The following is a 26054-nucleotide window of genomic DNA, read 5'->3' as shown; positions in this document are numbered from 1 at the left end:
CTAAATGACTTAAATGTAATGTAAATGTAAATGTGTTTGTTTTGTCCAGGTGGGAAAGGGCAGTGTGAAGTGCGATTGAGTCATCTGTGGATCTGTTGGGGCAGTATGCGAATTGGAGTGGGTCTAGGGTTTCCAGCATGATGGTGTTGATGTGAGCCATGACCAGCCTTTCAAAGCACTTCATGGCTATAGAATACCGACGTGAGTGCTACGGGGCGGTAATGATTTAGGCAGGTTACCTTTGCTTTCTTGGGCACGGGGACTATGTTTGAAACATGCAGGTATTACAGACTTGATCAGGGAGAGGTTGAAAACGTCAGTGAAGACACTTGCCAGTTGGTCCGTGCATGCTTTGAGCACACGTCCTGGTAATCCGAATGGCCCCGCGGCTTTGACCTATTTAAAGGTCTTGCTCACATCAGCTACGGAGAGCGTGATCACACAGTCGTCCAGGAACAGCTGGTGCTCTCGTGCATGCTTCACTGTTGCTTGCCTCGAAGCGAGCATAAAAGGCTTCTCTGGTAGGCTCTCGTCACTGGGCAGCTCACGGCTGGGTTTCCCATTGTAGTCCATAATAGTTTGCAAGCCCTGCCACATCCGACGAGCGTCAGAGCCGGTGTAATAGGATTCAGTCTTAGTCCTGTATTGATGCTTTGCCTGTTTGATGGTTCGTCTGAGGGCAATGTGCAGGGATACTGGAGTCAGTTATCGCATGGTTGACCTGTGTAAATTGACTCGAGCTTCGCAACAATATGAGCTGTCATAAGTGTACAGCCAGATAATAATTTACAATAATTCCAAATATGGTTAGGAAAAAAAGACGTTGCGCAGTGGTCTAAGGTAGCTGTAGCTGTGTTCGAGTCCAGACTCTGTCGCAGCCGGCCGCGACCGGAAGACACATGGGGCGGCGCACAATTGGGGAGGGTTTGGCCGGCAGGGATGTCCTTGTCCCATTGCGCACTAGCGACTCCTGTGGCGGGCCGGGCGCAGTGCACGCTGACATGGTTGCCAGGTGCACAGTGTTTCCTCCGACACATTGGTGCGACTGGCTTCCGGGTTAAGTGGGCATCGTGTCAAGAAGCAGTGTGGCTTGGTTGGGTTGTGTTTCGGAGGACGCATGGGTCTCGACCTTCGCCTCTCCCGAGTCCGTACGGGAGTTGCAGCAATGAGTCAAGACTGAGAAAAAGGGGTAAAAGTAAAAAGAAATGTAAAATACAAAAAATTATAATTATAAATCCCAAAGCATATGTGTTGACATATGCATGGATATATTTGCAATATTTGATCATTTATTTGTAGTACATGGTCTCGACCATGATGATTGGTTGAAATATATAATCCTTGATATATCTAAACCAATGACAGACAAGTGAGAGCATCTCTCACCACGCCCACTGATATTGACAGAGACAGGATAGAGGGTTGTACGGTTGAAAGAGTGAGCGGTGCTTCGGTTTCGTGAAAGTAGACAAAATAGTGAACAACGACCAGAGGGAAATATTCCTTGTAGTTGGCAAAGTTAGATAGAATATCTTCAAGATGGTTTGTGGGGGATTTACGTGTTCTAAAAATGCTCTTTGTTCTCTCAACGTGGTGTACATGGTAAGTGTCGCTAACTGGCTGTTGCTAATGTTTCCAGCTAACGTTAGCAGAAGAATGATGATGCTAACAGTGGTAGCAGCAGTACTAGCACAGAGCTAACTCGGATCAATGTCCACTATTGTTTCACTGAGATTTAGCTAGAAGCAAACAATGGACTCCAATTTACTGTCATCTGCAAATGTTGTCACTATCAACAAGTTAGCTACTAACATTTATCTATGATTTCTGAAGGAGTAACGTTAACCAGCTAACGCTAGCTAGCTAACATATGATTTCACAAGATATTGAAAATGATTACACAATGATGTGTGGCGCTTACAACAGGCAGTAACGTGACAAATCATTTCTGATGATTGACTTGATTACCCGTTAGAGGTTGAATTGTATGTGTGTCGGGTATAAACATGATGGAAGGGTAGCTAGCTACAGTACGCTAATTAACATTTGATTGTATTTGGACCCATTCAGAGGGCATCAGATATGCTCTAGCTAACTCTAAACTTTACGTTTGTCAGATGACATAGCTGATTCTGTTGACAAGTGACGGGTAGCTAGCTATGTCACAGATCTCGTGATAGTAAACAGACAACAGCATTATCTCTGTAATGTCAACCACAGCCATAACTAGAAATGATCTGTATGTACGAGTCATTTGAGGGTTGAAACTCCAGTCATCATACATAGCTAACTGTTATTGTGCCCTTTAATGACCATAACCATAATAATAAGTGTCATTGCATTGCTACTGCACAGGGAACACATTGATATAAGATTAAATATATTGCTGCACATCTTGACAAGTGTTCAATCAGATATCCTGTGTTGGAAAATCTAAATGGTTTACATTGTCAGTGCTATGTGTAAATTGACTAACTTACCTCACCAGACATGCCACCAGGGATATTTTCAAAGGCCACAGGTCCAGAACAAATTCAAATAAACATACAATATTATACAGAGCCAAGATTGCATGAAACTTCCTTCCATCTCATATACCGCAAGTGAACAGCAAACCTGGTTTCAAAAACCAAATAAAGCAACACCTCACAATGCTTCTCCCCCATGTGACATACCTTTTGTGTGTTTGTACTGACATGTATGTGTAACTGATAGATGCACATGGACACTGTTAATGTTTTTAAATGTATGTAAATTGTAAAGTATTTTGTCTGTAATGTCTTTTTCATCATGCGTCAATCCCTAGTAAGGCTCGCTTTCGCCATTGGTATCAGCTAATTGGGATCCTAATACCATTAACAACAAAATCTCATGTATCAAATCTGTTGCATATGACTTGACACAATTAGATCATAGACATGTGAAGGTCTTGTGGAAAAAATAAATGTTAGCCAAGCACACATTCACAATAAGGTCTTGTCTCGTACCTAGAAGGTATATACCCCCTGACTGTTTCGGAGACAACCATTTTAAAATAGCAACCAATAGTCTCTGTGTTCAAGGTACATATTAGATTAGCTAGGCCAATTTTCTTTTCTTTTTCTGGTATAGCCTGGTTGTCACTAATAAAGGTTTACTTGTAGTTCATAGACACCAAGATGGACAAAAGTGTGCGTGCATAAAGGGCAATAGTCAGTGTCCGTTTCTTTGCCCATGTCTGTGTGTATTAGGGATTCATATTTTCCCGAAAATCAACCAAATTACAATCCCGGGAATAATTCATATTTATCCTATGGGTCCTGGGAAATACTGAAAAGATTATAAGTGCCCATTTTAAAGCGTTTAAAAGCAAGATATGGTCATTATGCCAGGGTTCTCCTCAAATAATGGGTGCTGCACTGCCTTGTCGGCTTGGCTGCACCACTATGTAAAGATTGTAAGTGTTGTCGGGACAATCCCGGGATCCCGGTTACTCATGTTATTCTCTAGTGTGTAATGTGTCAGTGTTTGTCTCATTCTCCCCTCACTTAGTTTCTCTCTCTTTAACCCCAGTTGGTTGGTCTGTTGCTGATTGGCGTTGCAGCGCGGGGGAAAGGCTTCGGCATCGTGTCCAGCATCCACATCATCGGCGGGGTCATCGCTGTGGGCGTCTTCCTACTGCTTATCTCCATCGTGGGTCTCATTGGAGCCCTCAACCACCACCAAGTCATGCTCTTCTTTGTATCCTTTATATAAAGGGTGTTTACAATCGCAACACACTTTACAATAAAACAATACAATTAAGGAGATCTTCACTGTCGGCCCTATTCATACCAGTATGGGCAGGCAGAGTTGGTCTATAATGTTCTAACAGTCTTTGGTATGGGTCACTGTGCGAGTTTCGTTTTACTTGACTGAATATGGGTCAGTAGTAAAAATGTATTCTCTGTCTGTGTGTGCAGCCTTTGAATGTTGGTCTGGTTCCTTGACTGCTCCTCTCTCAGTACATGGTCATTCTGTTCCTGGTGTTTCTTTTCCAGTTTGGTGTGTCCTGCTCCTGCCTGGCTATTAACAAGGGACAGCAGGTAGGTGTGCATGTGCGCGCGCAATCGTTTGACCTCTTCCAGCTCCTGTTTTCTATCTTATGTCCCATCGCTCTCTGTCTTTCTTATTGCACACTGCTCTCTATATATGGACGTGTGGTTGTCCCTTGCCTACTTCCGGCGCGTTCCTAGGAAACTGTAGTTTTTTTTTTTTTATGTGTAATTTCTTACATTTGTTACCCCAGGTAATCTTAGGTTTTATTACATCCAGTCGGGTGGAACAATTGGATATACGTCAACTCACCAACATTATGACCAGGAATACAACTTTCCCGAAGCGGATCCTCTGTTTGGCTTACCACCCAGGACAATGGATCGGATCCCAGCCGGCGACCCAAGACAACGGCGCCGTAGAAGGGGCAGACGGAGCGGTCTTCTGGTCAGGCTCCGTATACGGGCACATCGCGCACCGCTCCCGAGCATACTACTCGCCAATGTCCAGTCTCTTGACAACAAGGTAGACGAAATCCGAGCCAGGGTAGCATTCCAGAGAGACATCCGAGACTGTAACATTCTTTGTTTCACGGAAACATGGCTCACTCGAGACACTGAGTCGGTACAGCCATCTGGTTTCTTCACGCATCGCGTATCTCTCTGGTAAGAAGAAGGGCGGGGGTGTATGCCTAATGATTAACGAGACGTGGTGTGATCATAACAACATACAGGAACTCAAATCCTTCTGCTCACCTGACTTAGAATTACTCACAATCAAATGCCGACCGCATTATCTACCAAGAGAATTCTCTTCGATCATAATCACAGTCGTGTATATTCCCCCCCCCCCCAAGCAGACACATCGACAGCCCTGAAATAACTTCATTGGACTCTATGTAAACTGGAAACCACATATCCTGAGGCTGCATTTATTGTAGCCGGGGATTTTAACAAGGCTAATCTGAAAACAAGGCTCCCCAAATTCTATCATTGTGCTACCAGGGCTGGCAAAACCCTAGACCACAGTTATTTTAACTTCCGCGACGCATATAAGGCCCTCCCCCGCCCTCCCGTTGGAAAAGCTGACCACGACTCCATTTTGTTGCTCCCAGCCTATAGACAGAAACTAAAACAGGTCTGCGCTCAGGTCTGTTCAACGCTGGTCAGACCAATCGGATTCCATGCTTCAAGGTTGCTTCGATCACGTGGACTGGGATATGTTCCGCATTGCGGTGAACAACAACATTGACGAATACGCTGATTCGGGGTGCGAGTTTATTAACAAGTGCATCAGTGATGTTGTACCCACAGCGTCTATTAAAACATTCCCAAACTAGAAACCGTGGATTGAACTGAACGCGCGAACCACTGCTTTTAATCGGGGAAAGGTGACCGGAATCATGACCGAATACAAACAGTGTAGCTATTCCCTCTGCAAGGCAATCAAACAAGCTAAGTGTCAGTACAGAGACAAAGTGGAGTCGCAATTCAACGGCTCAGACACGAGAGGTATGTGGCAGGATCGACAATCAATCATGGACTACAAAAGAAAAAACAGTCCCGTCGCGGATCACGATGCCTTGCTCCCAGACAGACTAAACAACCTTTTTTCTCACTTTGAGGACAACATAGTGCCGCTGACACGGCCCGCTACCAAAACCTGCGGGCTCTCCTTCACTGTAGCCAACGTGAGTAAAACATTTAAAGGTGTTGACCCTCGCAAGGCTGCAGGCCCAGACGGCATCCCCGGCCGCGTCCTCAGAGCATGCGCAGAACAGCTGGCTGGTGTGTTTACAAACATATTCAATCAATCCTTATCCCAGTCTGCTGTCCCCACATGCTTCAAGAGGGCCACCATTGTTCCTGTTCCCAAGAAAGCTAAGGTAACTACCGTCCTGTAGCACTCACTTCCATCATCATGAAGTGCTTTGAGGACCATATCACCCCCACCCTACCTGACACCCTAGACCCACTCCAATTTGCTTACCGCCCCAATAGGTCCACAGATGACGCAATCGCCATCACACTGCACAATGCCCTAACCCATCTGGACAAGAGGAATACCTATGTAAGAATGCTGTTCATCGATTATAGCTCAGCATTTAACACCATAGTACCTTCCAAAGTAGTCATTTAGCTTGAGACCCTGGATCTCGACCCCGCCCTGTGCAACTGGGTCCTGGACTTCCTGACGGGCCACCCCCAGATGGTGAGGATAGGTAACATCTCCACCCCGCTGATCCTCAACACTGGGTCCCCACAATGGTGCGTTCTCGGCCCTCTCCTGTTACTCCCTGTTCACCCATGACTGTGTGGCCATGCACGCCTCCAACTCAATCATCAAGGTTGCAGATGACACTACAGTGGTAGGCTTGATTACCAACAACGACGAGACGGCCTACAGGGAGGAGGTGAGGGCCCTCGGAGTGTGGTGTCAGGAAAATAACCTCCCACTCAATGTCAACAAAACAAAGGAGATGATCATGGACTTCAGGAAACAGCAGAGGGAGCAGCCCCCTATCTACATTGATGGGACAGTAGTGGAGAGGCTGGAGAGTTTTAAGTTCCTCTGCGTACCCATTACGGACAAACTGAAATGGTCCACCCACACAGACGGCGTGGTGAAGAAGATGCAGCAGCGCCTCTTCAACCTCAGGAGGCTGAAGAAATTTGGCTTGTCACCAAAAACACTCACAAACTTTTACAGATGCACAATCGAGAGCATCCTGTCGGGCTATATCACCGCCTGATACAGCAGCTGCTCCGCCCACAACCGTAAGGCTCTCCAGAGGGTAGTGAGGTCTGCACAATGCATCACCGGGAGCAAACTACCTGCCCTCCAGGACACCTACAGCACCCGATGTCACAGGAAGGCCAAAAAGATCATCAAGGACAACAACCACCCGAGCCACTGCATGTTTACCCTGCTATCATCCAGAAGGCGAGGTCTGTACAGGTGCATCAAAGCGGGGACCGAGAGACTGAAAAACAGCTTCTATCTCAAGGCCAACAGACAGTTAAACAGCCATCACTAACATTGAGTGGCTTCTGCCAACATACTGACTCAACTCCAGCCACTTTAATAATGGAAAAATGTATGTAATCAATTTATCACTAGCCACTTTATATTATGTTTACATACCCCACATTACTCATCTCATGTGTATATACTGTACGCTATACCATCTACTGCATCTTGATGTAATGTATCACTAGCCACTTTAAACAATGCCACTTCATATGTTTTCATACTCTACATTACTCATCTCATATGTATATACTGTACTCTATACCATCTACTCCATCTTGCCTCTGCTGTTCGGCCATCACTCATTTATATAGTTTTATGTCCATATTCATATTCATTCCTTTACACTTGTGTGTGTATAAGGTAGTTGTTGTGAAATTGTTAAGTTATATTACTTGTAAGATATTACTGCATGGTCGGAACAAGAAGCACAAGCGTTTCACTACACTTGCATTAACATCTGCTAACCATGTGTATGTGACAAATAAATTTGATTTGCCTTGTGTGTTGCAGTCATTGCCATTCCGCAGCACTCCTGTCACTGTCCTCACCTGTGTGTGTTTGGTCTCCAACCCAGGTGAAGCTGTTGAGTGCTACCTGGGCATTGATGAGCAACGACACACAGCTGGGCGTGGAGAACAAGTTGAACTGCTGTGGGCTGCTGAACAACACCCAGAGCAAAGAGCAGTTCAACGAGGACGTGAAATTCTGCAATGCGGTGAGGGAGACACACCAGTTTGCTCTCTGTGCTCAGCCTTTAAGGCCTTTCTCTCTGGATGTGGTTCTCTGCATGTGGTTTAAGCCACTCTGGTTACTCTCTGCCCTCAACAGCTTTCCCAACCTGTCTTAACCATTACAGATCAAAAACAAAACCAGCACTGGACTGCCTATTATAGGTAGAAAGAAAGAAAAAAAACAGGATCGCAGTAGACCGTAATCTTATGGTTGGCCTTTTACTCTTTATGCAGATGCAGTCGTATGTTTGGACTTCCTCTCTTTATGTGATTGTTGTCTCATTGAAGGCTTTCTCGCTCCCTCTCTGTGTAGCCCTGTAAACATGACGGGTTATGTTTCACCTGCGGGGACTTGATGCTGCAGCACGCTGCAGAGGCTCTGAAAATCCTGGGTGCAGTTGGACTCTTCTTCAGCTTCACAGAGGTCAGGAAACTGCTCCTGACTATACATATAAGAGCTAAAATGCACACATCACAACACTCACACTCATCCCTAAATGCACAAAGGGGGGAATTCCGACCTGAGTTAAGCACGTAAATGGTTTGTAATTCTCTTTTTTATGCACTTTTCTCTCCATGCGTATTCTGACCTTGAACTTAAGCACGAGAATAGCATACTATTATCCGGCTATTCATTTGGATGGAGATTTAAGAAATGACGATGTCACACCGAATTCTGACCTTGACTTAATTCCCCTCATAATTCCACCACTTTTACGCGCAATTAATAAGGTTGAGCAACAACATCTTTAACTAACACCATTCTCCATGCACTGTAATTTACAAATTGACAAGATATCGATAAAAGCTAGGTAAATGAGTAAGCCATTTGGATAAGGTATTGTAAATATAAATTACAATTGTTTGAGATCTATTTTATCTTATGATCACTGGACACAAATGTGAAACCAGATATATATGGCAGCAAACTGCATCATATCAACATATTACCTTTTCCACTGTGAAGTTATGAAATGTTGGTTTTATACAGTAACTTGGGATGAAATGTGGAGGCTCAAGCAAAAGGCTTCTGTAGCCATGCACAAATGAAAGTATAGCGCCAAACCTATAGAGTTGATTTATGATTTCTACAATGTTTTAATTATAAGGCCAGACTTTTCAGAATTATTTTTTTATGTTATTATTATTATTTTATTTTTTTTTTTGTATCGTTAGCCGCTTTCAGTAGCCACCATCAGTTATACCCACATTTTATAATTGTCACTGACTTTAGTGTTGGATTCCATTACATTGTTAGTTTGTTCATGAGGATCACTAGCATTAGTGGATCATATTAGGCTACCGTATTACAAGTTGTGCAATAATTTGGGACATGTAGCCTTTTTGAGTCATTATGGAACTCAGACCACACTTAGCAGGTTAAACCTGGAGCCTGGCGCACTGTTCACAATGACTGGATTTTGTCACCACAGTTGCATGATTATTAGGGTAGATTTATAGGACTACTGTTCAACCCCTATTGTACACTTTTTTTCACCTTCCAATATTTCATGGATCGAACGATTGAATATGTCAACTTTCAGAATGAATCAAACTACTATATTTGATTCACAAATGTATTTTGTGTGTAAAGGCTCTCTAAACCAGCTTTTTATTATTCATAAATACTATCCTAACGCTAAATTGTATAGAAGATCAGAGCTTTTTTTTACCAATTGGTGCTGAAAAGGAGACGCGTGTATATTTACATGGCTTTCTTTCATTGAGCCCTAATATTCTGAATTGTTCTCTCCATTTATTTTAGTGAATCTGTCAAATTCTAATTAAAGGCAATCCATATTTAAAGGGATGGCTTTAGATAAATGTACTGCAAACTCCACGGGGAAATCTGTTGGCCAGCAAGTGGGAGGGTTTTCAGCGGTTTAATTAAATATATTCAGCAGGCGCAAGGGCCCACGCCTGTAAAGCCCATTACACAGCTGCATAAGGTAAATCTGAATACAAACTACGGAGAAGTGTGTAAGAAAGGCGTACATTTCCTTGGTCTGAATCGGGGCCCATACAGTATAGGTGAACACTATCACCATATACAGACACACACACACACATACACACTTCTCATCAATGTTGTTCTGTTTCAGATCTTGGGTGTGTGGCTGGCTGCACGTTACAGGAACCAGAAGGATCCAAGTGCCAACCCCAGTGCGTTCCTATAAGAGCAGAGCGTGAAGAGGTCCACAAGTAACGCACCATGGTATAGACATACACCAGGGTACCAAACATACACACACAAAATACAACATTGGAGATACACAGATGTGCCAATATGAAAAGAACAACACACACTCACAGCCTGATGCCAATTGACAACCCACTAAGGTCCTTCTGGTTCTCACATGTGCATACACACGCACTGGGGAAGAAAAGGCAATGTTGGTCTGTACAGTTTCTTCTCATGTATGATAGGATTGTTCAACAGCTTTTTTTTTGTATAACTTGTGTATGTCAGTGTTTCTCAACCTCTGGTCTGTGGACCTGCACTGCTCTTTGGGATAATGGGGACCACTCCCTCAGATGCTAATACTTATTTACTTGGTTCTTAATTAGAAGTTTTAAACAACAGTTCTCCAGAGGTATATCTGGTTCATGTTCATTAGGCACCAAACAGAAGAACATGTACAGAAACAAGGAGGGACCTGCACTTTTCCAATAAAAAGTTTTTATTTTCCTTTCTACGTTTTGCTACGGTGTGCCCTAATGAATATGAGCCTGTGCTCACTAGTCCCTGGGACCAAACCCATTCAGAGACCCCTCTCCCTGTCTGTCCATGATGTGGTTAGACTACACAGATGCAGCACCCTGTGCACCAACTACCAGCATAGCACTGTGTGTGATGGCATACACAGAATTGATCTTATTTTAACCAAGAAAAATCATTTATAATTTGTCTATGCCACAAAATGTTGTAATTGTGACAATTTTACATAGTAGGCTTCTGTTCATTTTTAACAAGATGTCATTGTGTGCGGTGTGGCCATCAATATTTCTTGACAAAGAAAGCGGTGCCATATAGATCATGTCATGTTAGTGCCTCGGGTGGGAATTAGATTTTGTGCCAAACTATTGATTAAGAGGGGATACTGAATTGGATAGTCTATAGTGACATTTCTCTTCCTTTGGAGCTAAAACATAACACTTTAATGGAGTTAAGAATGATGAGACATTTCAGACAAAAGTGTGTGTAATTCAGTTAACCCCCCCCATCCATTCACATAGCACTTTATTCAACACATGCATTTGCTCCTGTATAATATTACATTTGTTTTGTTTGTGGTACTATGGACACGAGGGCTTTTGACACTGAGTAAAAGTTGTCATTAAACAATTCATCTGGACCACCAGAGTTAATTGTGGAGATGCTACGGGAAATGCAACATGTTTTTCTCACATCTCTCCTTGGCCTGTCCTGATATGCACCACCATCGCCTCAATTGTCTCTAGACAGACCTAGGACATTTTAACATATTTAATGAACAAAACATGTTTGCCAGTGTTGATAGTTGTCACACAATCCTTTGTAAAATAAGTGCAGCCCGTTTCAAAAGTTGAGACAAACTGTAGTCTGGAGAATGTAACACTTTGATTAGGAATATACAATGAAGGGAAAATGTAGAACTACAGCACAAAGCAATGGGCAGCACAGTTTTTGGATGATCTAGCTTAAGTGGTGTTCCACTACCTGTCTTCATATATTGACACTGAACCATTTCAACCATCTGATCCTTTTCTGTGCATATGTTTCCACTTGATCTATTTTGTAATTAACCTGAAAGTGTTTTCCTAGTGGTACTTTGCCTGATTTTATTTATTTGCCTGTCATTGGAGGAAATTATTTTCTATGGCCTAATTGTTGTGATCTTGGAGGAAGTTTAAAACTAGGGATGTGCCTGTAGCTTTTAACCACCTGCCTAAATACTTAGCATACCAGTGACTGTTCACAACAATTGTCAATTTGCAGCGTCTTAACTGAGGAATGAGTTTTATTAAGTATTGCCCTTAATGGTAACCCTGCTAAAAGCCTTTGGTTGCACAGTGCCTCTGCACAGCAATGGGTTGTCAGAGTTAGTATGTTAGTTCCGTCACTTAAATTAGTTATGCGGCACTTCCAAAGGCTGTGAGACTGCCACTATACGTCCTGACTCAAGGTTTTGACCCCCCTAAAGTTTGTTCATGATTGACAGAATGACTTATGCTCACCCTCAGTGTTGACTTCCTGTTCTAGATTATGACAATGACTCAGCTTCCTGTTGCTTTTCACCCAAATGGCACCCTATTCCCTATATAGTGGACTGCTTTCAAGTAGTGCACTATATACAGAACAGGATGCCATTTGGGACTCAAACGTTCCTACTGTGGACTTGATTGCCTGCTTAACCTTAAGGTTTCTTTTTTGTGCAACACGTTTTTCCTATTAAATGTCATGATTCAGGAGCCTGGCTTGTTCAGTCATTTCATTCACTTCTGAATTTGTGAATCTGAAGTCATTTCAGATTAAAGAAGCAAACAAGACATTAATTAACACACTTTGAATTAACCTAGAAATTGAAAAGGGATATAAAATGTACAGTTAAATGCCTGTTAGTTGATTGGAGCAGCTTTATTAGTCTACATTGGGAGGGATGCTTGGTACAGAAAAATACATTGGGAGGGATGCTTGGTACAGAAAAATACATTTGGCCTGTAAACCTGTTCAACAAATGCCACTTAGCTACTTGTGTTCATGTGTGAATTTACAAAAATACATTAAGCTATAATATTAATGACTCAGGACAGTTATTCCATGTTGTATGTATGGGTGCACATTTCACTTGGGGAATGAACGAGTCAATCCCTCTTCAGGTTCATATCCATACGGTCCTAAAACCCCACTTCTCGCCTTACATTCTCCAGGTGGTCCACCGGGTGTGACTAGCTTGTGTAGTAAGATTTATTTTTTATTTTTTTTAAGGACCCACAATAGGAACCTGGCCTGAAATGCACTGAATGACAATTACACAAATGGAGTCAGGGTTACCATTCCTCATGGTACCGTCCTTCCATGTCATTAACTGCATTTCAACCATTTGTCACTTCTTCCTCATTCTCCTGGAAGTAAGGATGTTCTAGAGCATTCAGGGCAGAGATTCTTCTTAGAGGGTCAAAAGTTAGCATTTTCTGTGGGAAAAACAGAACACTTGAGTTTACAAATGTGAATCAAGTAAGACAATTACAAGTAGGGTTTGTCCTATCTTGTATACCGCCATAACTTTATTTTGTTAATCATAGCTTTTACAAGCATTGGTCTGGATAATAAAAGAATACACTTTTGGCCAGGATTCACACTAACCCAAGTGGATCCTGGACCGGTTTATACAATTCTACCATTTTGCATTTCAATGCTACAAAAAAGTTTGTTTTCAAACCGAATACCCTCCACAGCTGGTTAGAAAACCAAGAAGTCTCACCAGCAGCAACTCTGTCCCCTGTTTATTGATCTCTGGAGCGTAGTCGGTGATTGGGCGGGGGCTGATAGGACTGAAGTTGTGTCGTGAGAGGGTGACATCAGCAGGCCACTCCTCCTCAGGTGGCAGGCCAATCACACTGTGGAATGGCAGACAGGAAGTTTCAAGCCAGTCAGTTTGGCAAGCGTTTCAGAAGGAATTGACAGAAGACTGATCCAAAGTGACAAGACGGTTACGTCCCAAATGGCACTTGTCAAAAGAAGTGCACTATATAGGGTGCCATTTGGGATACAAACAAAGAGATTCCAGCCTATACTCACTTGAATATCTTTCCCAGTTGGTCCACTTCAGAGTCTCCACAGAACAATGGTCTACGTGAGAGAGTTTGGATTTGGGTTAAAGTGCTGTTGGCCAATTTCCCCAGCTGTGAAAAAAGCACTACCGTCTGTCTAAATGTCCCCATTTTATTGTACCGACCTATGGCCATGTCTGTGGGAGATTACAGGGGCCTGGCTGACCATTCTGTGTAGACTGGTGTGGCCTGGTCGTTAGTGTGGGACCATAATGATACAAGAAGAATCCCTGAGTGCCACAGCAGTAGTCTGCTATACTGCCATTTGACTACATGGTGGCAGCATAATCACAGAAATGAGTGCTCGGTCACACTACAGCCAGAAACAAATTGGGTTCGTCTTGCTCCATATGTGACTCGTTTCAGGAAACTAGGCATATGTCGCGGGTCACTACTTCACAGGAGAGCCATTTGAACAAAAATGTATTTTTTTAAATCAAAATGTGTTGTTTTTTTGGCAGAAATGCCTTCTGGAACACGTGAACTTTCATGTGCCTTAATAACAAATGTGTATGCCATCTGTAAATACGAATACAATTGTTAAATTACGAGCCTATTTGGTTAAGCCACAAAAAAAGCGAACAACCTTCTCACTAACCATGATTGGCTGGGATAATGAGTGGGCTGGACATGCCGAGAGGAGTTCAGATTGGTCTGCCATACAGAAGGCTTCTGTCTAATTGAGCTGATAAGTCTGTTGGTAATCTTGTCGATTACAGCTTCTTTTTTTTAAATTTATGTATCATGTAGTGGAGCTGCATCAGTGTTGATCTCCACTTTCTGGTGGATAGAGTTTTGAAATCAGTGGAATTAGAGTATGATAGCTAAAGAGATGGAAAAAAAACCTGTTTCTGGATTACATCTTCAAACTAAGGGCAACCATGGTATAGCATTCAGGGCCCCCGACCTCCAGCGGTCCACCAGATAGCATATGATAGCAAAAATGTGTAGAATTGGTCCAATTTCCTGCAATTCTACACATTTCTGCTATCATATGCTACCTGGGGGCCCCGGGGCATGTACCCTGGGTGCCCGTTCGGTAATCTGGCCATGAGTGTTTACTTTGCCGTGTGGAATATTATCGATAAATCCAATGGGAATCATGTTAGAATGTCAGATTAAGGGCCTCCCGAGTGGCGAGGTGGTCAAAGGCACTGCATCGCAGCGCTAGACCACCTTTATTCCACACACAGAGATGTGGACAAAGTTCTCCCTCCATTTGGCAAATCTGACCATAATTCTATCCTCCTGATTTCTGCTGTCAAGCAAAAACTAAAGCAGGAAGCACCAGTGACTCGGTCAATAAGAAAGTGGTCAGATGAAGCAGATGCTAAACTACAGGACTGTTTTGCTAGCACAGACTGAAATATGTTCCGGAATTCTTCCGATGGCATTGAGGAGTACACCACAACAGTCACTGGCTTCATCAATAAGTGCATCGGACGTCGTCCTCACAGTGACCCTAAGTTCATACCCCAACCAGAAGCCATGGATTACAGGCAACATCCGCACTGAGCTAAAGGCTAGAGCTACAGCTCTCAGTGAGCGGGACTCTTAACCCGGAAGCCTATAAGAAATCCCGCTATGACCTCCAACGAACAACAAAAAACAGGCAAAGCGCCAATACAGGACTAAGATCGAATCGTACTACACCGGCCTAGTTCTCCTGCCCAAGAAAGCGAAGGTAACCTGCCTAAATGACTACAGACCCGTAGCACTCACGTCCGTAGCCATGAAGTGCTTTGAAAGACTGGTCATGCTCACATCAACACCATTATCACAGAAACTCTAGACCCACTCCAATTTGTATACTGCCCCAACGGATCCACAGATGATGTAATCCCTATTGAACTCAACACTGCCCTTTCCCATCTGGACAAAAGGGCGGCAGGTAGGGGGTGGTGGGTACCCTAATGGTTAGAGCGTTGGGCCAGTAACCGTACATTGACTCTTTATCGGTACCCTCTTTATATAGCCTCGCTTGTTATTTTACTGCTGCTGTTTGATTATGTTACTTGTATTTTCTATTTTTACTTAACCAAGCATTGTTGGACATCCAGCCAATTTGATATAATTGGGATGCATTGGAGTCAACATGGGCCAGCATCCCTGTGGAACGCTTTCGACACGCTCCATGCTCTGACCAATTGAGGCTGTTCTGAGGTCAGGGGGGGGGGGGGGTGCAACTCAATATTAGGACGGTGTTCTTAATGTTTTGAACACTCATTGTACATTACGAGTCTCAAAAAGATAAATACAGGTATTTCCCAGTACATCAAATAAGCCTTCACAAGCCCTGACCACTCACTTGCGTCGGAACATCTCAGCAAAGATGCAGCCCGTGCTCCAGATGTCCACAGGCGTGGCGTAGGTGGACTGGAGCAGGACCTCAGGAGGCCTGTACCACAGAGTCACCACCTGAGAGTCGTGGAGGAGAGAGTTGGTAGTATTATGAATGCATATTAATTTTAATGCATGAAAACTTAAATCTGCCATACCGAATTTATACCAGCATGTCACATGTGCAATTAGACGCAAAACAAAACACTCTAGATCACCTTTACTCCACACAGAGACACATACAAAGCCCTCCCACACCATCCATTTGGCAAATCTGACCAGAAGTCTATCCTGATTCCTGCTTAAAAGCAAAAACTCAAACAGGAAGTACCTTTGACGAGCTCAATACGGAAGTGGTGCGATGAAACAGATGCTAAGCTACAGGACTGTTTCTCTAGCAAAGACTGGAATTTGTTCAGGGATTCATCCTGTTAGTCTATCCTGATTGCCTAGTCACATTTACCCCTACCTACATGTACAGATTACCACAACTACCTCCCCGGCACATTGAATCAGTACTTATACTCTTTGTATATAGCCTCGTTATTTTTTTTGTGCTACTATATCCTTTTATTTTTTGCACACACAAAAATACTGTCTAACTCTGCATAGTTGGGAAAGGGCTCATAAGTAAGCATTTCACCATAAAGTCTACCCTGTTGTATTTGGCACATGACAAATACATTTTTTTAATTGAATATTTAAAACATACAATATATACTTGCAGTGAAGCCGCTCAACAACTATATCACATTAGTGATGCAACCAGGGTCGACAGATCTCCCACAAGGTCAAAAACGGGGACCCGAACCAGCGATCCCTCAACCCAAGCTCCCAAACGCCAGCCCTCCAAGACCCCCCCCCCCCAGTTCCCCAAGAGATGCCACAAGAAGAAAAAAATGCATTTGATTTGATATGAGTAGGATGAGAGAGAAGTATGAATGCATATGAGTATTTATGCCAAGTGTAAAGCATAAGTAAGCATTATGGTGAATGCACAGAGACCCCTTCAATGCTCAACCATAGTGTGTGTCTTCCTACCACAGGAGTGAGGGCCATGTGGTAGCTGTAGATCCTTGCCAGTCCAAAGTCGGCCAGCTTCACCTGACCACGGCTGGTGACCAGGATGTTCTCTGGCTTCAGGTCCCGGTGCACCACGCGGTTCGAGTGGAGGAATGCCAGGCCACACAGCAACTGACGCATCAGGTCCTATCACACACAGGGGGACACATTTAACCTGCGTACCATGCTCGACCCACTGAACAGTCTTCCATCACAACCAGCCAGGTAGAATGAGAGGGAAACCTATACTGACTGTACAGCTGGTCCTGTGTGCAAACAAGCCTGGATAGGGCTGTGGTGGTCATGAAATTCTATCAGCCGGTGATTGTCAACTGCCGGTCTCACGGTAACTGACAGTTAAATAACAAACACATTTAGCAACTCCTAGCTTCCACGCGTAGTGTACCAGCCATTGATGCAGACCTTTGGAACATCTACATTTTAAACAGTCTAATAAATCCATGTAATATAACCTACACTATCACAATACATCCATTACATATTTTAGACGGGTCTAAAGAAACATGATATGAAGAAAATGTAATCTACTTCAGAAGAACAGAATAGCATACTCTGAGTTGTCCTTATGTTAGGCCCTGATCTGGCTATGCCAATTTTTTTATTTAACTAGGCAAGTCAGTTAAGAACAAATTCTTATTTACAATGACGGCCTAAACCAGCCAAACCCAGAAGACGCTGGTCCAATTGTGCGCCACCCTATACTCCCAATCATGGCCGGTTGTGATGCAGCCTGGGTTTGAACCAGGGTGTCTATAGTGATGCCTCTAGCACTTCCTTGGAAACCTCCAAACGAGCTTCAATGCCATACAACACTCCTTCCGTGGCCTCCAACTGCTCTTAAACGATAGTAAAACCAAATGCATGCTTTTCAACCGTTCACTGCCTGCACCCGCACGCCCGACTAGCATCACCACCCTGGATGGTTCCAACCTAGAATATGTGGACATCTATAAGTACCTAGGTGTCCGGCTCGACTGTAAACTCTCCTTCCAGACTCATATCAAACATCTCCAATCTAAAATCAAATCTAGAGTCGGCTTTCTATTCCGCAACAAAACCTCCTTCACTCACGCCGCCAAACTTATCCTAGTAAAACTGACTATCCTACCGATCCTAGACTTTGGCGATGTCATCTACAAAATAGCTTCCAATACTCTACTCAGCAAACTGGATGCAGTTTATCACAGTGCCATCCGTTTTGTTACTAAAGCACCTTATACCACCCACCACTGCAACCTGTATGCTCTAGTCGGCTGGTCCTCGCTACTTATTAATCACCTGACCCACTGGCTCCAGGTCATCTACAAGTCCATGCTAGGTAAAGTTCCGCCTTATCTCAGTTCACGATTACAACACCCACCCGTGGCACGCGCTCCAGCAGGTGTATCTCACTGATCATCCCTAAAGCCAACACCTCATTTGGCTGCCTTTCATTTGCTATCTGAGCAGCTAACCGATCGCTGCAGCTGTACATAGTCCATCGGTAAATAGCTCACCCAATTTACCTACCTCATCCCCATACTGTTTTTATTGATTTACTTTTCTGCTCTTTTGCACACCAGTATCTCTACCTGCACATGACCATCTGATAATTTATCACTCCAGTGTTAATCTGCTAAATTGTAATTATTCGCCTACCTCCTCATGCCTTTTGCACACAATGTATAAAGACTCTTTTTTTTAAATTTTTTGCTACTGTGTTATTGACTTGTTTATTGTTTACTCCATGTGTAACTCTGTTGTTCAGTTCACACTGCTATGCTTTATCTTGGCCAGGTCGCAGTTGTAAATGAGAACTTGTTCTCAACTTGCCTACCTGGTTAAATAAAGGTGAAATAAAAAATAGAAATACAAACATGACCTAATATGTTAAACACTATATATACAAAAGTATGTGGACACCCCTTCAAAATAGTGGATTCCACTATTTCAGCCACACCCGTTGCAGACAGGTGTATAAAATCGAGCACACAGCCATGCAATCTCCATATACAAACATTGGCAGTACAATGGCCTTACTGAAAAGCTCAGTGACTTTCAACTTGGCATCATCATAGAATGCCACCTTTCCAACAAGTCAGTTCGTCAAATTTCTGCCCAGGTCAACTGTAAGTGCTGTTATTGTAAAGTGGAAGCAACAACGGCTCAGCCGCAAAGTGGAAGGCCACACAAGCTCACACAAGCTCACCGAACAGGACCGGTGAGTGATTAAGTGCGTAGCGCGTAAAAAAAACATATCCTTGTTTGTAACACTTCCTACCGAGTTCCAATCCAAACTGCCTCTGGAAGCAACGTCAGTACAATAAATGTTCGTCTAGACCTGCATGAAATGGGTTTCCATGGCCAAGCAGCCGCACACAAGTCTAAGATCACCATGCGCAATGCCAAGCGTTGGCTGGACTGGTGTAAAGCTCGCCTCCATTGGACTCTGGAGCAGTTGAAACGCGTTCTCTGGATTGATGAATCACGCTTAACCATCTGGCAGTCCGACGGACGAATCTGGGTTTGGCGGATGCCAGGAGAACGCTACCTGCCCGAATGCATAGTGCCAGATGTAAAGTTTGTTGGAGGAGGAATAATGGTCTGGGGCTGTTTTTCATGGGTCGGGCCCCTTAGTTCCAGTAAAGGTAAATCTTAACGCTACAGCATACAATGACATTCTAGACGATTCTGTGCTTCCAACTTTCTAGTTTGGGGAAGGCCCTTTCCTTTTGGTCATGTAGTGTATTTAACTTGGTTTTACAGGGACCTAATAGGTTATATTTTACATGGTTTACGGGGACCTAATATGTTATATTTTACATGGCTAACGGGGAACTGAGGGGGCTTCTTACTTGGATGCGGCTGGGGGGCAGTCCTGGGGCGGGGGCCTTCTCTAGGTAGGTCTTAAGGTCCTGGTCCACGTGCTCAAACACCAGGGTGACTTTAGTCTCCTGATCCGTCCTCAGGGTGGCACACACGTCCATGAGCCTGACGTACACACAAACACAGAACACACACGCCCATGAGCCTGACGTACACACAAACACAGAACACACACGCCCATGAGCCTGACGTACACGCAAACACAGAACACACACGCCCATGAGCCTGACGTACACGCAAACACAGAACACACACGCCCATGAGCCTGACGTACACGCAAACACAGAACACACACGCCCATGAGCCTGACGTACACGCAAACACAGAACACACACGCCCATGAGCCTGACGTACACGCAAACACAAAACACACACACCCATGAGCCTGACGTACACGCAAACACAGAACACACATGCCCATGAGCCTGACGTACACACAAACACAGAACACACACGCCCATGAGCCTGACATACACACAAACACAGAACACACACGTCCATGAGCCTGACGTAGACATACAGAGTGTGTGAGTGATATGCACACATCCCTAACTTTTACACTAGTGCTGGGCCATCCACAACACCAGATAGAGAGCAAGCCCATTGTGTGTGCTGGTCTCAAGGGATTTAATTTAACCAGCACTACAGTTCAGGTAACATTTCAGCTGCCATGCCTTCTCAGAGATTAGTCATTATTGTGGTGCAGGTTAAAATCCAAGCACCTGACAGCAGCACACATACCATGTGTGGGATCGCTCTTAATACACAGTCAAACAGACAAGTTTATGGTCATTCATCATAATCTGAATGAGAGGCATGCCATGGTGAGTCCATCGCTAGCTAATAACCTTTATAGAACCTACTTATCAAAACATACCAGTCAGTCCTTAAGCATTACCCAGTTCTGTGGCTATGTGGGCGGAGGGCTGTAGAGATACAGGCGATCAGGTCAAAACTGAAGTCTCAGGCTACAAGTCACAACAAAACCAACACCAACTGTGTGATTGAGAGCGTTTGTGACTGTGTTAATGTGTTTGTGCATGTTTATGCAGTTCAAAGGCGCTATTGGTGGAGAGGAACAATTTAAGTGTATGGGTGTGTTGATTACTTTATGGGATTCATTCCCTTTTTAAAGTATTTTTTTTCTTCCTTTGCCTTTTTCATGATATCCAATTAGTAGTTACAGTATTGTCCCATGGCTGCAACTCCCGTGCAGACTCTGGAGAGGCAAAGGTTGAGAGCCATGCGTCCTCCGGGAAATGACCCTGCCAAGCAACACTGCTTCTTGACACACTGCTCGCTTAACCCAGAAGCCAGCTGCACCAATGTGTCGGAGGAAACACCGTAACGCTTGCAACCGTGTCAGCGTGCATGCGCCGGCCCCCCACGAGTCGCTGGAGCGTGATGGGACAAGGACATCCCGGCCGGTCATACAAGCAAACCACACAGTCCAAATGTGCACTTCACATTTCCATATCTGAAAACTCATGTAATTTACAGCATCAACGTTTATGATCGCTTTACAGTATCAACATTTCCAAGAATGACTTGACATACCCTAGGTCATCCTGACATGAATTAAGCTGTTTGTCGTATTGTGAAGAAAATTTGCCTCGGGAACCCACACTTGAATGCACTCATGACTCCATTCTATACGCACCAAAATTACAATTTGTTTGTCTGAAGTGCCTTGTGAAACACTATGGTCGTATTTTATTACTGAGCTAGTCATTTTGGCAAGAAGTTTTCAAATGATGCCCAGCTGACCCAGATTGCAAATTATAATAAAACGATTTTGGATTGCGTAAACAGTAATTGTGTGATGGTGGGGACGCAGGACTGTGTTCCAAACAAAAATTGTGCTTGCCTCAGTTCCTTCATGGCAGAGCTAGGAGAGCTAAAAAAAACACCTTTTAGTTGAAGGCTCTTTCCTTGAGTCATAAAAGTGCATTGAAATGACTTAGGAACTGTGCACAGTTTGGAGAGGTGTGGCCACTTGGAGACACCAGTTAGACCTTTTTCCCTCAAACATTTGAATTGTTCTTTCTTATGTTGCACCTACCCCAAAATGTACATGAATCTACTGACATTTGAAAGCAAGAGTATGTAACCAGTATGTGTGTTTATCGGTCGTCAAAGGCCTATTAGTGTGTAGGTGTGTTGGTTTTCAGACCTCGAAAGAAGTCTACTTAGGCTTATACCTAGATCTGCACAAAAGTCGCATGGAACGTGAACTCATCTGAAAACTAGACCTCTTTCCTGGCCTGAAAACATTTGACAATCTTTGATTTTGGTGTGAACTATCACTTTAAATAAAGGTTCAATGAATGAATGTGTTCTAACTTGACCACGTTGGGATGGTCAAACTGCTCCAGTCTCTTCAGCAGGGCCACCTCTCTGACTGTGGAGATAGGGAGGCCATCTTGGTCCGTCTGGACGCGAACGCTCTTCAGAGCTACAAACTGGCCGCTCTCCAGGTCCCGAGCTTTGTACACCGTCCCGTATGCACCGCCTCCGATCTCTGCCACCGGCTCGTACTGGACCTCACTGCCCTGGGCCATGGCCTGGCTGGCAGACGGAAAGAGAACAATAGGTACGGTATGACTACAATGTCCTTCTACAGTAAAACACTGTCACCTCCCTGCCACGTGCTTTCCAAAATAGAGGTCCACCTGTCTTAGGTCCAGCTCATTACCCCTCCAACAACCTTTCACCTTCTAGAGCACTTGACCTCATTAGCTGGGGTAACCTCTGCATTCCAGAGTGGAGAGGCTGTCAGGAAGATTGTGTGTGTTAGTGATGCGTGGGTTGACTCACAACTCGTGGATGGTGTAGGGTCACTACTGTCTGGCTGAAGGGCGGGTGGGTGGTGAGTTGTATAAAGAGAAACAATACCTTAAACCCATAAATCTAGCATTCTTGTGCAATTCATATAGGCTACATTGAGGTTTTTCTGTCATTATTTTAGGCTATCTGGTATTAGTGCATAAGCCTAAACATTATGGCTTAATTGTAAACACACCAAATTGCCTACACCAAATAATGCTTTTGGGAACGGGCAGAAAAAGTTAATATAATTCCACAGAGGCAAAAAGGTAATTTTCGAAGATTAACTCAATGAGACAAAAGCTGCAAAAAGGAGAGTTGAAAATAAAGAAAAGGGAGTGCCAGAAAAGTAATGTTTAGAAAATATTTGGTGAAGTTTTAAAAGAGGATGATAGTAGTGCTGGCTGGCTATGTTATGTTTGATGATTGTGAGGCGCTATACAAATTCGACAGTCACAAGACGGGACTTGAAATAGGCCCATGGCATGTCAAAGGAACTGTAGCCTACTGTCTAGATGGGTTCAATGGAAACTGAAATCTAAAAACACTATTTCAATAGAGATTCACCATATATAATGTCTAGGCTTAATCTGGGTCTGGGAAACCAGTCCTTAATGTTTTTACCAAGTTGCCATCCTTAGCTACTCCTAGAGCCAGCAAGTATACAATGGGTAGTCTCCTGGTTGACAACCAGGCCAGGACGGGACATTTTAACAAATTGGTATTTTTCCTATATTTAAAATGGTCCAAACAATGGTACATCAAATACATCTGAAATATTTCCTGTGGCTCTATATTCTACCCAAGAAAACAAAAGGTTGGACAACTTTCATTCTTAATTTACCTATGTCCATATACAATGGTAATAACCATCATGTAATATGTAGTTGTCCTTGTATTTTATCACCAGAATAAAACTTCTAAGCAAGCAAAAGTAGGTAACGCTAGCAAAATATTGGACAGAACTTGCGGCATAAGGAAGGAAAACGAAAGCCCCCTCCCCCCCCCCCTGAAACATGTGATTCCTCCATAACTCTTTTTTTGTTAATTAAATCAGTAAACACAGAATCGATATGCCACAATAACTCTTAAACGCAGTTTAAGACGTGCCAAAAAATATTTAATGTTAAATCATGGTTCCACACTTCTCTTTGGCATGGTAAACATTTGTAGAGGCAATAGGAAATCCATGCACCAAGTTGTGCAGAACTTGTGTGGTCAGGCCTATGATCTGACACTAGTGCCCCCAAACTAGCAGGAATACATTGCAACTAGCGACATCTGGTTTTTAAACATATTTACAAGATGATGTGAACAGTGTTTTAACTAAATTGGATCTAATAAGCTACTTACCACGTTTCTTGATGTTTTCGTTAACGTTAACTGGCTATACTGCTACATTTAGTGCATGAACGAAAACATGTTTTTCACTTGGTTATTTAGTATCAAACCACATTCGAGGTAGGTCGCACATAGATTTCACACTAAACTTGCGGATGTCTTCGATCAAATCCTTCGATTTAACTTCGGCCTTACTTCACTTTTCTTAAAACAGGCAAATCACTTGGTAGTGGAGGCGCTTCCTGTCGCCTTACAAGGCGGAGCCAAACATCTATTTACCCCCCCCCCAAAATAATCATGACAGCTTTGTAACATATAACTTAGCCACCCACTAAGTAGTTATGTTGTATGATACATCTGCCAATTAGCCTACATGTTCAAATGTTTATAAACGTTATGAGTGAGTGAATCTTTAATAAATAATGTTTTCTATGACATGCTAATTATTGACCTTTTTTTCTCATGTAAAACATTACCTGGTTTATTTCCTTCATAGACAATTTACACTAGAAACATTGAAGAAGAGTTTGTGACTCAGGTCTGCCCCGGCGCGCGCAGAGCTCCGTGAGTGATGAATGAGGACCGCGCACCAAACCCCTCCCAGCTCTTCATCGCGCTGCTATTGGCGGATAACTGCTGTTGCTAGGCTCATCTACTACTCTGGTTTGCTGTGAGAGACCAAACCCCCATGCATTCCAAAGGAAGTATTCAGAATGAGTTATTCAACTGAAATGATTCTGTATATTCATTTGGTTAGTGCTCTCCGTGATCTTGGGATGTCCATACCCTAACCCTATTTGTTTATTTTATTTTATTTGGATAACCATTAGCTTTTGCAGAAGCATCAGCTACTCTTCCTAGGGTCCACAAAAAAAACACAAAACATGACAAGTAACAGAACACGGATAGACAAGGACAGTCATTTAAATGTAAAATACGATATACAAACAATACAACAACAACAAAAAATACAAACAATACAACAACAAAAATGGTGTGTGTGTGTGTGTGTGTGTGTGTGTGTGTGTGTGTGTGTGTGTGTGTGTGTGTGTGTGTGTGTGTGTGTGTGTGTGTGCCTGTGTTTGTGTTTGTGTATCCTGCCGTTCCATGAGGTGTTATTTAATCCGTTTTTAAAGGTAATTTTGCTGTTTGCTTGAGTAATTGGAGATGGAAGGGAGTTCCATGCAATTATGGCTCTGTATAATACTGTGTGTTGCCGTGAATTTGTTTGGACTTGGGGACTGTGAAGAGAGACCCCTGGTGGCATGTCTTGTGGGGCATGCATGGGTGTCTGAGTTGAATGTTATTTGATTATGCTGACAATCTGGAATTGTCATCACAATAATATTTCTCATAAAAACTAGAAGAGAAGCAGTGAATCTCTCGTCGACCTGACTGGCATGTTGTTGATGTTAGTTCTGTATGTGCAGTTAAGAGCAAGGCATGCTGCTCTGTTTTGAGCCAGCTGCAGCTTTGCTAGGTCTTTCTTTGCTGCACTTGACCATATTACAGGGCAGTAATCAAGATGGGAGAAGACCAGAGCTGGAACCACTAGTACAGGTGATTTCTGTCGAAATCACAGAACATATTTTTATAACAGACATACCCCTCTCCATCTTCACAACAACTGTGTCAATATAACTTGCCCATGATAATTGATCATCCAATGTTATACCTAGGAGTTTATCTTCCTCAACTTGTTCAATGGTCACACACTTTATACACAACTCCAGTTAAGGTTTAGGTCTTAGAGAATGTTTTGAACCAAATACAATGCTTTTAGTTTTAGATCTGTACATAAGACCAGTTTATTACCATTCTGATAATGATTGTAACCAGTGGTGGAAAAAGTACTCAATTTTTTAAATACTTTTGATACCTAAGTACATTTTATCAAATATACCTAAACAAGATCCCACAAAGCACAAAGGGGAAATGGCTGCCTAAATATGATCTCCAATCAGAAACAACGATAAACAGCTGCCTCTGATTGGGAACCATACCAGG

General features: G+C 43.3%; 2 protein-coding genes across 2 annotated transcripts; one reads left to right on the top strand and one right to left on the bottom strand.

Annotated features, from left to right (window-relative positions):
• Nucleotides 1–1395: 1395 nt before the first annotated feature.
• On the top strand, nt 1396–12230 carry LOC135541846 (tetraspanin-31-like). Its single transcript, XM_064968265.1, has 6 exons — nt 1396–1602; nt 3553–3720; nt 3984–4064; nt 7622–7762; nt 8092–8202; nt 9881–12230. Exons 1-6 carry the CDS (start codon nt 1540–1542, stop codon nt 9953–9955), a joined length of 639 nt encoding a protein of 212 aa, XP_064824337.1. The 5' UTR covers nt 1396–1539; the 3' UTR covers nt 9956–12230.
• A 151-nt stretch (nt 12231–12381) lies between these two features.
• LOC135541845 (cyclin-dependent kinase 4-like) lies at nt 12382–24303 on the bottom strand. Its single transcript, XM_064968264.1, has 8 exons — nt 24060–24303; nt 22224–22448; nt 19850–19985; nt 16974–17141; nt 15901–16010; nt 13561–13611; nt 13244–13379; nt 12382–12953 (listed from the first exon to the last, which is right to left on the bottom strand). Exons 2-8 carry the CDS (start codon nt 22439–22441, stop codon nt 12855–12857), a joined length of 918 nt encoding a protein of 305 aa, XP_064824336.1. The 5' UTR covers nt 22442–22448; nt 24060–24303; the 3' UTR covers nt 12382–12854.
• Between the last annotated feature and the right edge of the window lie 1751 nt (nt 24304–26054).

Source organism: Oncorhynchus masou, chromosome 6 (genome assembly GCF_036934945.1).
Source record: "Oncorhynchus masou masou isolate Uvic2021 chromosome 6, UVic_Omas_1.1, whole genome shotgun sequence".
Lineage (NCBI taxonomy): Eukaryota > Metazoa > Chordata > Actinopteri > Salmoniformes > Salmonidae > Oncorhynchus > Oncorhynchus masou.
This window is presented reverse-complemented; position numbering and strand designations above follow the sequence as displayed.